Below are 14,485 nucleotides of genomic sequence, written 5' to 3'. Positions count from 1 at the left end.
CCGGGGCGGGGGCACTGGGACCGTTCCGCCACCTCCCTCACGGCACCGCTCCGCGGCTTTCGGCACAAGCGCCCGAGACGGACGCACCCCCGCCCCGCCCTGCCCCGCCGAGGAGAGGGCGTAGGGCCGCGCCCCTCTTGTGTTGGTCACGCCCCCGGCGCAGGGCCCATCTTCGAGCGCCCCCTGGCAGAAGGGCAGGGCCTATGGCAGGGGGATGCAAATGGAGACGGACAGGGAAGAGGGCAGGGATAAGGACAGGGAAGAGAGCCGGGGTAAGGACAGGGACAGGAGCTTCAGGCTGGGCCCCCCACACTCTACCCCATGGCTGCCCCTCCCTTATGCTTCTCTCCCCGCAGGACTGCTGGTGGCAGCCAAAGCTCCAGGCACGGGCTGGGGGCGGCGGGACGCCCGGGGCACACGGCTCTTTGGGCAGAGCTGCCCCCGGCCCGCGGGACAAGGGGCCGGTCAGGAGCCAGTCAGGAGCGGGGGGCTGCCCGAGGGCGTGGAGTACATCCCCACACGTAAGAAGGGCAAGAACCCGATGAAGCCGGTGGGGGTGGCCTGGTGAGTGGCTCACTGGTGGGACAGGTCGGCACTGGGAGGGCCGGGGTGGAACAGGGGACTTGGGGGTCTGTACAGGGCGCTGTCCATGCAGCCCCAGCGTGGCACAGCACCCTTGCTCCCCCACCCACTCTCTCCATCTCCTTGACTGCTGGCTGTCCTGCAGGGCCATTGGGTTGCCTTCCGGCATCATCCTCTTCCTCCTGACCAAGCGGCAAGTGGACAAAAACCGCCTTGAGCAGCAAAAAGCCCGCCGAGCAATGATGGAAGCCAACCAGGGCAAGTACGATTCAGAGAGATACGGCAGGATGGCCAGGGGGGCATAGCTATGCTGCTGGCCATCTGGTGACACCAGCCCATGAACACATGACAGTGGCATCTGCCCTGCCTGTCCAGACCATGATGTGGTTGTGGAGCTGAATAGGAACAAATAAAGTGAAACACCTCAGTGCCACTGTGGTCGCTCCCTCAATGCCCAGCCCCAGACTCTGCCTGCCTCAGCAGGGGGGGCCCCAGCTGTTCTGCAGCTGGGCTTCTGCCCACATCAGCAGGGGCTACAGGCAAGGGAGGGAGGCCAGCATTGGAGCAGTGTGACCTTGGCTTTCCCTTCCCAAATCAGTGTTTGTGCTGCACCAGGCCGCAGCCCCCACTGAGTCTGCCCACAGGTTTTCTGAGGGAGTTGCCACACGAGTAAGACTGGGACTGTCTGGAAAACTGAAGTGTTTTATTTAGCAAGTGCAACTTTGCCCACATCCGTGGCTGCAGGGCCTCTGCAATGTGAGCTCTGCCACAGAGGTCCCAGCTGCCCCCTGCCCACACCGGGCACAGCCACAGCCCAGGGAGGGGGCATGGCCAGAGCCACATTTAAGGCACAGAGTGAATGGCACCAACTGTTCTCTGCCAAAACATCCCAACATGACCCCAGCAGCCACTGCCAGCTCCCTGTGCCCAGGCAGGGCTGTGACATTCCGCTGCCAGCCCAATGCCATTGGCACAGCCTCCCTAAGCGGTGCCAGGGCTGGGCTAAACTGCCTAAACGCTGGCAACCAGTCCCCCCACTGCCCTCAGAGCTTGTTGGGGGATGATCAAGGGAAGCCCTTTCCTTAGCAGCCTACAGGTAGGAATGCCAAAGCATTAAGAGTCACAGTAAGCAGACTATCCTGTACAGAGACCAGAGGAGGGGTGGGGGCAGCTGGAGAGGGACGGGAGGAGTCCCAGGGCTAATCCCGGCCCACTATCTGCAGGAGGAAGGTGAAGATGTAGATGATGTCAGTGTAGATGGTGAGGGCACCGTAGATATACTCTTCGGGGCTCAGCGTGTTCTTCCTGTTTCCCAGCACGAGTTGGGTGTCATAGGCAAGGAACTGCAGGGACAGAGGGTGTCAGGCAAGGAGCAGGGGGAATTCCTCCCTCCCCAGTGCCCGCCCCACTCACCAGTGTGAAGGCGATGGCCCCGATGGCCGCGTACAGCATGTGGAGCCAGGGCACCTGCACGGGAAGGGAGCACAGCACGGTGAGCCGGGTGCAGGCAGGCAGCAGGCGAGGCAGGGCATGTCCTGCCTCCTCCCGGCTCCCGAGGGGCTGCTGCCGATGCTGACACACCCTCTCCCTGCAGGCAGGCTGCCTTCCACATCCTGCTTCCAGCAGAGGGACCACGCAAACCCCCCGCCGGCCCCAGCCCTGGGGACAGCCAACCGGGAACACCCAGGCTCCTCACAGCCCCTCTCTCCTTCCCACTCACGTATTTGAAGGAGAGGACGATGGCAGTGATGATCCCGGTCACCATGACCACGATGCCCAGCACGCAGAACAGCCCCGGACACGATGTAAAATCAACCTGATATGGAGGGGGGACACACAAATGTCACAGGAGAGCCCAGGGTGTCCCCACTGACCAGCTCCCCACACCTGGCCCACAGAGGGCAGGGGGCATCTTTCTCCTTGCCTTGGTCTGGAAGCAGAAGATGGTCACAACGATGGCCACAATGGCGGTGATGAGCATGGCAATCAGGACAGCTTTCGTGTTGTACATGCTACAGACAAAGAAAATCACCTCCCACATCAGTATCCTCCTGCCAGAGGGGTGCTGGAGACCCTCCCTCACAGCCCCAGTCCTGGACAGGAACTCTGCAGTCCCTGAGCCCAAGGGACTGGAGCATCCCCTGGCTCCTGGCAGCCTCTCAGCTGAGCTGGCTGCAGAGTGGGGGACGGGAGGGACCCCAGATCTATAACCACAGGGTCCCCAGGGCATACCTGGCAATGGTGCCCGTCATCAGCCCCATGGCCAGCGTCTGTGGGAGAGAAGGGTGAGCTCAGTAGGCTGCTCAGCTGCCCACATGTCCTCCTGTCCCTCCCAGCACACCCAGGGGGAGCTGGGGTTCCACGGGGGCACCACCAGGACCCCCTGCCAGTCCCAGCCCACTCACAAAGATGCTCAGCAGGATAATATTCCAGGGAAAGCGTCTCCTGAGAACGAAACAGGAGAGAGGTAAGTTAGTGACAGCAACCATGTCATGTCCCCCTACTCCCCACTACCCAGGGCCAGCCCCAGGCAGGAACCTATCTTGATGTTCTGGAGACACCCCCCAAACCCACACACCCACCCCGGGGGCCCTAGGGGCTCACCGGGGACCCTGGCAGCAGGCCAGCACCAGGTAGGTCACCAGGAACACAGCACTGCAAGGAGAGACAGCAGGTGTGAGTCCCACAGATCCCACAGGATCAGCCTGGGAGGCTCTGGATGTGGGGGCACGAGCTGGGGGGACACGAGCTAGCAGAGCCCTACTCACTATGAGGCGTAGTAGATGGCAACATTCCTCTGGACGAAGGAGCGGACAGGGTGGCTGTGGGACAGCAGGGACAATGTGAGAGAGAGGAGACAGCAGCTACTGTCCCTCTGAACAACCCCCCGAGGATCTCAAGCTCCTCTTTTTCAGGAGGAACCCTCTACTCACACAAAGGTGAACACAGAGATGATTCCCACTGTCACCAGGAGCTGCAAGGAGATGATGGCATAGACCTGCAAGAGACAGGGGGGTCAGCACTCAGCCCCCCACCCTGACAGGTGCCCCTGGCCCCTTGGGACTCACCTTGCGGATGAAGGCGTGCCGGACTTTCCTATCCTCCCAGTCAACTGATTCGAAGGCAGAGCCATCCCCGAGGCCACTGTCACCTGCGGGGGACAGCCCTCAGCACCAGGGTCAGCATGCAGCCCCTCACAGCACCCCTGTTTCTAGTACCCTCCCCCAAATAAAGCAAGGTGCCCCACTTACCGAACCGCATGGGCATGGACGGCATGGCCATGCCGGGATGAGGGTACCCCCCTGACGCTGGGTACCCCCCTGGCTGCGGGTACCCCGCCCCCGCAGGGTACCCCCCAGGCTGCGGGTACCCCCCGCCATAGTGGGGCGGCTGGGGGTACCCGCCGGGGGGCGGGGGGTAGAGGGGGTTCTTGTCATCGTAGAGCGGGGGGGCGCTGGGACGCGACATGCCGGCTCCCTGCACCTCCCACGGGCACCTGCAGGGGACAGAAGGCGCGGAGGCTTCAGCACAGCTCACCTGGGCAGCACCTGTTCGGTGAGTGCAGCCGCAGGGACAGGGACAGAGGGGATCGTGCAGCCACAAATCCTCCCCCTCCCACTTTAATAGCGGCTCCTAATGAGTATGGGCAAGGTGGCCTCAATGCCAGCAGGTCAATAAGAGACCAGGGATATCCCTTGGCTGGGGCCACCCGCATTCCTGTGCCCTGAGTCCCCGGCACCCGCGTCAGTGGCCAGCCGCGGGCAGGGCACAGCCACGCGCTGACTCAGGCTGTGCCGGGCCGTGACCTTTCCACAGGGACCTGACTTCTCCTGTCTTTGAAGCCTTCCCCTGAGATTGCCAGGGAGGAAGGAGCAGCACCCCTGGCTGGTCTGTGGCTCCTGGTGGCACCACACTGAGGACAAATGGCATCACACTGCCAACTGCCTGGGATGGAAACACAGGCTCTGATCGTCATCACAGCCACGCAGATCCCACTGCCACTCCCATTTCAGGGGTGTCCCCCACCCAACAGCCGCATGCGTCACACAGGGGCTCCAGAACTCCTGAGTCCCTTATAAGGGGATGTGACACCCACATCCCCTCTACAGGAGATGGACTCTACCTCGGGCAGCAGACCTGGGACCCCCCTGGGGCTGAGCTCCCCTCCCCAGCCACACCAGGCCCCCTCACAGAGCCCCCGGCAGCTGTGAGCAGGCAGCCCAGGCTCAAGGCCAGCTGGGCTTGGTCCCAGCAGGAGGAGGAGAAGGAAAGCAGGATCTCCAAGGCCAGGAAAACAACAGCGCTGCCAGTAGAGAGTGCCAGGCCTTTACCCACCTCCCACCCTCTCAGCACTGGCACCCCAGAGCCCAGGAAGGTGCCAGGACTCCCCAGTACCCTCCTGCCCGCAGCGATGATGTGATTTTGGGACCATCCCAGGGAAGGAACGAGGATCTGTTGCTAACCAGGCCCAGACCAGGAGGGGATTGGGCCCTTCCTCCTGTGTGACGCCAGTGTTTCCTTCCCGCAGCCTGGGGCACACCCATGCCAGCCATGCCGGGCTGGGAGAGCAGTTCTGTCCCTCCATCCCTCCTGCCACCCAACTGTGCCAGCCACGGCAGAGCTGCCACAGTCACACTGCCCTTCCTCATGGTAATGACGACAGCACCAAAAATAAATAACCGGCGTGGCAGTGACCATGCGGACAGGAAGTTCACTTTCTCCACACTGGTTTCCCAGAAAGCACAGGGGACCCCCTGGTACCGCCTCATCTGTGGGGCCAGGGAAGGGCCCAAAACAGGACCTTGACCCTAGGAAAGCCTCTGTGACTGACACTTAAGTTACAGGGGGACCAGAGTCCCCAGGAAGGAGCCCAGGTGTCTGGGGAAAGCGGGGTGTATTTGGCTGGCACCAGATCAGCAGGGTCCTACCCTGTGCCCATGACCAGCACCTTGGGACTGCTCCAGCCCCTCCTGCTTCCACTGCATTGGGGTAGCCTTGGGCATGGGGAAGGAACCAGCCTGACGGGTCCCAGCAGCTGCCACACCCAGGGAAGCAGGCAGACGAACCCTCCTCGGTCCATGGCACTGCACGGTCCCGAAACTCAGGTCACCAGCTGGATGGTAGATGGCAACCCGGGGCCAGCTCAGTGGCATGACACGGTCCCTGGGGACAGGGTGCTACGCTGCACTGGCACCGTGACTCAGCACAGATAAGGCACATATAGCAGGCACATGGGGCACAGCCAACCATCATCCCTTCCACAATCTCACGGGCAGCACAGGGTTGTGTCCCCACCATCCACCGTGGCAATCCTGCCAGACTTGGGCCCCTGCCACAAGCTCCACAGGTTCCTGGGGGAAACACAACCACCTTAGGAGGGGATCATGGTTTGGGGCATGGGACAGAGCTCCCCACATTCAGGCTGCCTGAGAAAACACCTCACTCTTGAAGAACTTGGAAGCTCCCACCAGTACAGCACGAGTTGCTACAACACAGCCTAGTATGGCGCAGCAGAGTGGCACAGCCTGGCATGGCATGGCACAGCCTGGTACAGTACAATAGGGCACAGCGGCCTCCTGCAGCACAGCACGGCTCAGTACAGCACAATCCAACAGCACAGCACAACTTGTCCCGGCCTGGCCCAGCCCAGGCCAGTCGTGCTCAGTTGACACAAGAGTCAGTAGGGCCTACCCAGGTGGGATGTCCCCACTGGCCTACACCACTCACACAGACACAAGCTTGCTGGGGTTCGGCATCGCCTCTCCCACATCCCTGCCCCTCTGCAAGCTCTCTCCCGGGGGCACAGACATGGGACAGAGGCGTCCTCCTGTGCCTCAGCCCCAGCACCCCCAACTACCCAGTGCTGGTCCCCACACACCCCCATGGCATCACCTCCACACCTTGCCGAGCACAAACCCGTGCCCACCCCTCCCGAGACACCCCACGGGGTCCGTGAGGACACTCATGTCCGTGAGGACACTGTCCACAGCACAAGTGTCGCTGCCCTCCCACGAACCACCCGCACCTCGCCCCAATTCCCTGCCACGCCATCGCGTAGGGTCCGGAAAACAGCATCAATGCCACAGAGGACCCCGCGCGTAGGCGTCCCGTCCCCCCGCGTCCCTCACCGCGGGACCGCGCTCCGTTCCCCTTCCTCCCGCCGCCGGACCCCAACCCGACGTGCCCCCACCCACTCCGGTGACGGGAGCGGGGTGTCGCAGCGCGTCCCCGCTGTTTAGCGACCGGCCGCCCACCCCTTCAGTCCCCGTTGGCCTCCGGGACGCTCGGGAGAGCGCTGGGACAGCCCCTGGCCGGCTGTGGCACCGGAGGGCGCAGGGTCAGGGGGGTGGGGGGACGAAGCGGGCGGAGGGGAGTCGAGAGAAGGAGGGGGATCGCCGGGGGCCGCGGGCGGGGCTCGGGAACGGCGGGGGTCGCGGCGCGGGGCGGGCCGCCCTACCTGCTGCGCGCTGCTCCGCCGGGCTGCGGCCGCCGCCGGACGGGACGGGCCGGGACGGGCCGGGACGGGTCGGACGGGGCGGGGGCAGCCAACGCCCACCGCGCCCCCCCGCGGCGGCTCCGCGCCCTGCACCCGGGGCGGCCGGTACCGGCGGCGGGGCGCGCTGTCCCTCCCGCCTGTTGCTCCCGGGGCCGGACCCCGCTGCCCTCGCCCGTCCCCCCGGGATTTCCCTCCCGCCGGCTCTGACGTCACTCAGGGACCCCCTTCCTCACCAATGACGTCAGCGGGGGGACACCCCTCGCGGCGGCGGGGGGGGAATCCCCTCCTCTCGGGGGGTGACGCGAGCGCGGGGCCGAGCGTTGCCCCCCCCGCTCCCTCCCGGTGCCGCGGCGGCGGCGGGGCCGGCAGGGGGCGCGGCGGGCGCGTGACGCCGGTTGGCGGCATGGCCGCGGGGCCCGGCGGGGCGGCGGCGGCGGCGGCGGCAGCGGCCGGGGCGCGCGGGCTCGGGGCCGCCTGCCTGCGCCTCCTCCGCCGCGCCCGCCGCGCCGCCGCCGCGCTCATGGCTTTCGCCGCCCCGCTGCTGTTCCGCCTGGGGTGAGTGACCGAGAGAGCGAGAGAGCGAGTGAGCGGGGCCGCTGCGGGACCCCCGCGGGGAGGCAGCCGCCACCGCCCGCCTTTGTGCTGCCGCCGGGAGGGAGGGCCCACCGCCTCCCCTGCTCCTGCGGAGCCGCCCGGGGAGGAACCTGCGGCCGCGCCGGCACCGGGACACCGGGCTGGGCTCAGCCCGCGCCGGCCGGGGGCGTGGGGGCGGGCGGTGTCAGCCCGGCCGCCGGGCCGGGGATCAGCCACCGGCTCCCCCCGCGCGGTGCCGGTGCCCTCCCGTGCGGGGCGCCTTCTCTCGGGTGTCGCCGTTCATCTGCCCCGGTGCTCCGGCCCCTGGTCCCCGGTTTCGGGCTCCCACCGCTACTACATGCTCCCGGTGTGCCATCCAGGGGTGCCCTCGGCCGGGAATGGGCTTTGCAGCCCAGGTCTTTACATGTCCGTCATTGCAGCATTCCCCGTCCCGTCCCAAATTGCTGCTGTGCAAACGGGGTGATCCCTCCGAGCCCCACAGCCTGATGTCTTTTGCACCCCCACATGCACGGGGGCATTTCTTGCCTCCCTTTTCCTCGGCCCATTCTCTTTCTTGATTCCTCTGACTATGGCAGGCTTGGGCACGTCTCTTCCCCGGAGCATGGAGAGGAACATCCAGCTCCAGCCCCTCCTGGTGAGCAGCAATGACCCCCTAGTCCTTGCTGCTCGAAGGAGCTGGAGGATGCCTTCTCGGGGAACCAGTCCTGTCCTCACTACACATCTGGGGTGTGGGGTACACACACAACACCTCTAGCCCCCACGAATGCCAAAGTGGCCCTGTATGTATTCCCTGTGCGAGTCACAGCCGCGGCAGTAGCCCCCTTCCCAAGTGGGCTCCTTACGGGACCTGGGGTTTAATGCCTAGGGGTGTCTGCCCTCCCTAGGTACAGCCTGTACGCCCGCACACGCCTGGGCTACCTGTTCTACCAGCGGCAGGTGAAGAAGGCGCGGGAGCGGTACCCGCACGGCCACTCCGTGCCCCAGCCCTACTGCTTCCCTGGTGAGTCCGGACAGCCCCTCCTCACCTCGGCCCTGCAGTGTCCCCAGCACCGGCGCTTTGGGCTGGGGAGGTGTTGCCATCACTGAATTGCCCGAAGCCTGTTTAACTAAGAATTTGATGTAAGATGTGGGGAGTTTGACCTGGACTCCTCCTTTTCCAGCAGGGGGGGATGATGCCCTGATTGTGTCTCTTCCCCCGCAGGGGTGAAAATCCTGCCCATTCCTGTCCTCTCCAACAACTACAGCTACCTGGTCATCGACACTGGCTCCAGCCAAGCGGCCGTCATCGACCCCTCTGACCCGCTGGCTGTACAGGTGAGACCCCCACAACCACTCTGACCTGGTGTTTGGCTGTCTCCAGGTGAGGGTGTCCCATGTCTCTGTATTTTGGGGTTAGAGAGGAGCAAATTTGCCCCTAATCTGCAGCCCTTAATGCCCAAGGCAAGACTGGAGCATGACAGGGGAGCTGGGAGAGATAGAGTTCAGGGAGGAAACTGGTACTTGGGTTCTCTGTCCGCCCTTATCTCTCTGTCCATATTTCTTCCCCAGGCTGCCATCGAGGAAGAGGGGGTGATGCTGGAAGCCATATTCTGCACACACAAACACTGGTAAGGGGCAAGAGGAGGCTCTGGACGGGTTGGTAGCTGCTGTGAAGGCAGGCCCACCTGAGGTGACCCCCAGCCCTGCCCCATTTAGTGGGGGAGTATTGGGGGGTCTGACCTCCCTGTCTGCAGGGACCACAGTGGAGGGAATGAGGCGCTCTGCCAGAAGCACAGCTCCTGCAGGGTGTATGGCAGCGCGCTCGACGCCATCCCACGGCTCACCAAGTAAGTCCTGCACCTCACTAGCACCCCTGTAAATCTGGGGGGGCTTCATTACCAACCACCACTGTCTGCAGCACTCACCCAGCAGTCCATCCCCCCAGTTCCATGTTGGGCAGTGTCCTGGCACACTCCTGACACCAGTGTGCTAGAAGGGGTGCCAGGGGAGGTGCTGGGTTTGGGGGAGCACCCTGACGGTGCCCCCTGTTCCCGCACAGCCCACTTACAGACAGGGAGAAGGTGACCGTGGGCTGCCTGACCTTCGAGGCCCTCGCCACGCCTGGCCACACTGTGGGCCACATGGTCTATGTGCTGGACGGGGGCCCCTTTGGCAGCCCACCCTGCCTCTTCTCCGGGGACCTCCTCTTCCTCGCTGGCTGTGGTGAGTGCAGCCAACCCCAGACAGGGGCTTGGGGGTTATCCCATCCTGGGATGGGCTTAGGGGTTCCCCCCAGACCCCCCCATGACAGGCAGTTGTGTGGGGGTGCAGGCAGGCCGTTTGAGGGCTCCCCTGAGACCATGCTGGCCTCCCTGGACGTGGCCGTGAGCTTGGGCGAGGACACGCTGCTTTGGCCGGGTGAGTGTCCCCAGCAGCCGGGCAGAGCTGCTGCTGTCCCCCTAGCCCCACTGCCAAGGGGGAGAGCTGGGTGGGGGTGATGCTAAGGGCTGCCTGTGGGCGTCCACAGGCCACGAATACGCACTGGAATGCCTGACCTTTGCCAGCCTCCTGGAGCTGGACAATTCTGCGCTGGAGCAGAAGCTGCAGTGGGTGGTGCAGCAACGCCAGGAGAAGAGGAGCACGGTGAGGCATGGGGGTCCCTGGGGGCAGCCCCCACCATCCCAACCCCTCACGGGGTTCCCTTGGCAGGGATGCTGCACCCCAACACCCTCTTGCATGGGGGGTGCCATGGGGCTGGGGGCTCTGGGGGCGTTCCCAGCTCCCTGCCAGGGGTGCTGCCTCCAGCAGGGGAGCTGAGCTGCTGCCCCCACAGTGCCCCTCCACGCTGGGGGAGGAGCAGACCTACAACCCCTTCCTGCGGACCCACCGGCCCGAGCTGCAGGAGGCGCTGGGGCTGTGGCAGGCCGGGGGGGAGGACCCCGACGCTTTCCGTGCCCGGGTCCTCAAGGAGGTGCGGAGGCGCAAGGACCTCTACCAAGCCACCTAGATCTGTCCCCCCTGCCCGGGCCCCCCCTTTCCACGGGGCCGGGTGATGGTTGGGCACAGGGGGCCTAAGGCTCTGTGGTTTGTTTTGCTGTGAATCTCCCTCCTGGGGTGCAGGGTTGGGGGAAGAGTGGACACCCCCTTAAGTGGGCACCCCATAAGTGATCCTTGCCTTTGCTCCCTCCAACTTGGGGGTCACCAGCTGTCACGTAGAAGCACCTCAATCCCTTCTTGGGGGGTCTGTAGCCCTCCACCTCAATGCTGGGGCTATAGGAATGGCACCAAGGGCTTCTCCTACAATCTCCCACCCACTCCCCCGTTTTTCTGGGAGTCTCAAATTTCCCCATCACCACCACCACCACTCAGCCCCCTCCCCCGTTTTTCTGGGAGTTTCCTATTTCCCCACCACCACCACCACCACTACTCAGGCCCCTCCCCTTAAGCCCCCAGTGTTGTGAATCTCCTTTGTGGGGGCTGGGATGGAGCCAGCAAGGGGAGGCGGGCCGGCAGTACTACCTCCAGGCACGGGGCTCCCATCTTTGACGCCGGAGCCCCCTGTACGCACACACATGCACGCACACACTGGGACGGGGCCAGAGGGTCGCACTGCTGGGGTGTGGCGGGTGCTGCTTCGCTGGAGATCGGAGCCACAATCACCCGCACGCCCCAAATAAAAGACTGGATCAATTTTACACCTGTTCGTCCTTTTCTCTCCCCCTCGGTGAGGACTAAACCCCGCGGCGGGGCGCGGCCCCTTTAAGGGGTGGGGCCAGGGCGTTGCCGGGAGACGGAGACGCGTCGGGGTCACCGGGTGGGTCCGGCAGGGCGGGGACCGGGGAACCCGGGGGGACCCGAGAGGGCTGCGGAGGCGGGCTGGGTGTCACTGCCCCCTGGTCACGCGTGGGGCGGTACCGGGGGAGCCCCGCCGCCCCTGACTGAGACCCCGGCAGCAGGAGCCGCCAGGCGAGGCATGGAGCCCCCTCCCGAGCGCCCACGGGACAGCCCGAGCGTGGCGGACACTGCTGCCGAGTTCCTGAGCCTCATCGGTGCGTGCCTCCTCCCGCCCCCCTTGTCCTGCAGGCTGGGGGCACCGGCCCGGCAGGAGGGAGCCGGAGAGTGAGGGATTGAGAGTGGGGGATAAATGGCGAGGGGCTCGGCCCAGCCTGCAGGGGGGCATGGAGACAGGGAGGGGCACTGGGCAGGGGCGACGGTCCCTTCGCGAGGGAGTGACCAGAGTGACCATCTCCTCGCGGTCACCGTCCCTCTGTGCAGGGCTGAAGGAGCTGGAGGGGTGCCTGTTTGCTGAGAGGCTGGCAGTGGTGGCCGTGGGGGCCTCACCGAGGGACGAGGCACAGGGCCAGTGGTGGATGGCAGCCCAGTGGGCACCCTACCAGCAGGAAGGTGCGCCCATGCAGAGCTGCATCCTGGTGCAAACCAGGTTCCGAGGCAAGCACAATGGTGTGCTTGTCTCCAGCAGCCTCAAAGGTGAGCCAGGGGTGGCCTTTGGGGAGTTCCTTCCTCCCCAGGGCTGGAACATCCCTGTCCACCAGCCCCCAGGGCTCGGAATGGGGACAGTGCCATCCAACAGGATTGGTTAAGCATGGCTTTGTTCTGCCAGCCTATTTGACGTGGCAGCTGGAGACCCTGGAGCAGGAGGAGCAGGAGTGCCTGGAGGTGACTGATGTGGTAGTGGCATGTCCTCTTCCCTGTGTCCTACCTGCTGCTCTGGGGTGTGCCCTGCCGTGGTGCCCTCCGGGGGCCTGTGCCCCCTGCAAGGCTGCTGTGGGTAGCCTGGTGTCCTTTGTCACGCTCAGACTGCAGCTCTGCCCCACCAGCCTGGTCCCCATCCCCTCCTCTGGGTGGCAGCTGGGGTGGGGAGTTTCCCACAATGCATCTGCTGTGGTACCCGACTGACAGCGGGGCCGGGGTCCCCCCTGAGAGGAGGGGTGCCCTGGCTCTGCCCCCCACCCCGTGCCTCCCACCCCTCCCGCAGCTCACTCCACACCCCATCGAGAAGAGGACCCACTTTGTGAGCCACGAGTACGGCATGACGGTGACGAGGACCCTGCAGGAGGGAGGGGTGAGGCTGAGGGCAGGCAGGGTGACATCCTGGGAGGGGACAGCACCGCTGGCCTGTCTCACCGGGGCTGCCCAGCTTCGGGGATGCTGTCCCTGGGGATGCAGGACAGCGTCTGTGGCTGTCCCATGAGGCAGGCAGGTCTGTCCGCAGGCAGAGCCGCAGTGCCACAGCTTCTCGTACGGCCGGGCCAGGCTGCGGGCGCGGCTGCTGGAGGGCGCCAGCCTGCTGCTGCTGCGGGTGCTGGCCCGCCGGCGGACAATGCCCCCCGGCCTCGTCTTCCCAGCCATCAACAGCGAGGGCGACCTCTGCACCTTCAGCTATGTGAGCCGCCGGCCGGAGGGCCTGTGGGACGGGCGGGTCTGGGCCAGGCTGCGATACAGGATGGGATGCGGGAAGTGGGAGTGGGCAGAATGTGGCGGGCAGCATGGGGATGGCAGCTGGGGCAGGGGGGACTGAGCCAAGGCTGAGCGCTGTTTGTACCGCCCCCAGTCTGCCCTGGGCATCCAGCGGCAGGCGGTGGGCTCGGCAGAGACAGAGGTGTTCGTGATCCGCCGAGCCGTGCGCGCCAGCACCGGGGCCCCCAGCGTGTGGCACAGCAGCTTCCTGCCCAGCGGGTGAGGGCAGCGCTGCCAGGGGCGCCCAGCCCTGCCAGGCTGCAGGGACCCACGGTGGGAACGCCAAGGGCTCTGCTTCCCCTCTCAGGCATCTGGCTCAGCTGATGCAGATCGGCGCCCCGGTGCTGATGCTTCTCCAGGACGAGTCCATCCTCAGCAAGTCAGGTACTGGGCAGGGGAGGTTTGCGCTCCCCCAGCACAGGCAGCCCCTCCCCGCTGTCTGGCAGTCCAGGGGGAACACCGTGCCCTGCCTTCTGCTGCCAGGTAGGTTTGCACCCCAGCTCCCCTTCCCCAAAGAACCCCTGGAATGGGATGAGGACATGGAGCTCTACTCCTATTTCCTGGACAGAAAGGTAAGATGGACATGGGGACAAGGGGACCTGGAGCTGTGCCAGTCTCCCTGGTGTGTCCAGGAGGCACACAGAGGGGGCAGGGGACAAACATCCTTCCTCACACCCTCTCAAGTGTGGGAAAGGACCCGGCTCCTGTCCCCCTCACCCTGGCACAGTGCCCATGGGGGAAATGTGTGTTTGTGCCCACCCCACCCATCCTGTCCACCCCACTGCAGGAGGAGCTGCAACTCTCCCATGCTGCCTACCTCCAGCAGCACCCTGAGGTGCGGGCACTGCTGTCTGACTTCCTACAGGCATTGCTCCACCAGCAGCCAGACGACACCATCTCCTTTGCTGCGGAATTCTTTGCCCACCAGCGGCCCATTGGGAGCCCCTTTGCCTCCACTGGTGCTACCAGCCCCCTCCCCAGCTCCCCAGCTGGCCCCCCTCCAGCTAACAGCAAATAAAGCAGCCAGCACTGCCTGCCCGGTCTTGTTTGCTTTGGGGAAACTGAGGCTCAGGGAGGGCAGGTGGAGTGAGCTGTGTGCCCAAGCCCTGCCATTCCTTCTGGGTGGGATCCTGTCCCTCTCCCAGCTGTTCCAGCCCTCACTTAGGGGGTGGGGGTGGCTGGGGCATACTGTGGAGCTGGGCCAGGCTCACATCCCTGCGCCTGCCAGCACCCACGTGTTCCTGGGGGACACCCCTTGCCCATCTCCCTGTGGGACACGGCCTGGCTGGCAGAAGGGTGCCCGCTTGTGTTGGCACAGCTTGACACTGCAACGCTGGCACACCATCCTTGGCATGA

The 14,485-nt window shown here is 65.0% G+C and overlaps 3 protein-coding genes across 4 annotated transcripts; 2 read left to right on the top strand and 1 right to left on the bottom strand.

Moving 5' to 3' along the window:
• Nucleotides 1-51: 51 nt before the first annotated feature.
• Nucleotides 52-11,346, top strand: PNKD (PNKD metallo-beta-lactamase domain containing). Of its 2 annotated transcripts, XM_059476542.1 has the most exons (10): nt 52-272; nt 357-564; nt 8,557-8,672; nt 8,874-8,986; nt 9,221-9,279; nt 9,406-9,498; nt 9,711-9,874; nt 9,983-10,069; nt 10,179-10,294; nt 10,485-11,346. In XM_059476542.1, exons 1-10 carry the CDS (start codon nt 215-217, stop codon nt 10,656-10,658), a joined length of 1,188 nt encoding a protein of 395 aa, XP_059332525.1. In that variant the 5' UTR covers nt 52-214; the 3' UTR covers nt 10,659-11,346. The 2 variants fall into 2 exon arrangements, with proteins under 2 accessions (XP_059332525.1, XP_059332524.1); XM_059476541.1 differs by lacking the exons at nt 52-272; nt 357-564 and adding an exon at nt 7,567-7,633.
• TMBIM1 (transmembrane BAX inhibitor motif containing 1) lies at nt 1,265-7,257 on the bottom strand. The gene is made up of 12 exons (XM_059476543.1): nt 7,040-7,257; nt 3,834-4,078; nt 3,651-3,733; nt 3,516-3,580; nt 3,351-3,404; nt 3,187-3,237; nt 2,988-3,027; nt 2,815-2,852; nt 2,507-2,594; nt 2,303-2,398; nt 1,996-2,049; nt 1,265-1,925 (listed from the first exon to the last, which is right to left on the bottom strand). Exons 2-12 carry the CDS (start codon nt 4,048-4,050, stop codon nt 1,782-1,784), a joined length of 930 nt encoding a protein of 309 aa, XP_059332526.1. The 5' UTR covers nt 4,051-4,078; nt 7,040-7,257; the 3' UTR covers nt 1,265-1,781.
• A 278-nt stretch (nt 11,347-11,624) lies between the features above and the next one.
• On the top strand, nt 11,625-14,147 carry CATIP (ciliogenesis associated TTC17 interacting protein). The gene is given in 9 exon segments (XM_059476514.1): nt 11,625-11,700; nt 11,927-12,139; nt 12,273-12,328; nt 12,648-12,734; nt 12,885-13,055; nt 13,224-13,358; nt 13,360-13,513; nt 13,613-13,701; nt 13,917-14,147. Coding segments are annotated over 9 exon segments (1,212 nt in total).
• Nucleotides 14,148-14,485: the final 338 nt, after the last annotated feature.

Source organism: Ammospiza nelsoni, chromosome 7 (genome assembly GCF_027579445.1).
Source record: "Ammospiza nelsoni isolate bAmmNel1 chromosome 7, bAmmNel1.pri, whole genome shotgun sequence".
Lineage (NCBI taxonomy): Eukaryota > Metazoa > Chordata > Aves > Passeriformes > Passerellidae > Ammospiza > Ammospiza nelsoni.
The sequence above is the reverse complement of the archived record's forward strand: the minus strand, read 5'-3'. Positions and strand labels throughout refer to the sequence as shown.

Excerpts from the sequence above, each read along its gene's own strand:
- TMBIM1 (XM_059476543.1), bottom strand. The coding sequence starts at position 4,050 with ATGTCGCGTCCCAGCGCCCCCCCGCTCTACGATGACAAGAACCCCCTC. Across the intron at positions 3,581-3,650 it reads GGCACGCCTTCATCCGCAAG|GTCTATGCCATCATCTCCTT; the intron begins GTGAGTCCCAAG and ends TGTCTCTTGCAG. Across the intron at positions 2,853-2,987 it reads TTATCCTGCTGAGCATCTTT|ACGCTGGCCATGGGGCTGAT; the intron begins GTGAGTGGGCTG and ends TCTCTCCCACAG.
- PNKD (XM_059476542.1), top strand. The coding sequence starts at position 215 with ATGCAAATGGAGACGGACAGGGAAGAGGGCAGGGATAAGGACAGGGAA. Across the intron at positions 9,875-9,982 it reads CCTCTTCCTCGCTGGCTGTG|GCAGGCCGTTTGAGGGCTCC; the intron begins GTGAGTGCAGCC and ends GTGGGGGTGCAG. Across the intron at positions 10,070-10,178 it reads GGACACGCTGCTTTGGCCGG|GCCACGAATACGCACTGGAA; the intron begins GTGAGTGTCCCC and ends GGGCGTCCACAG.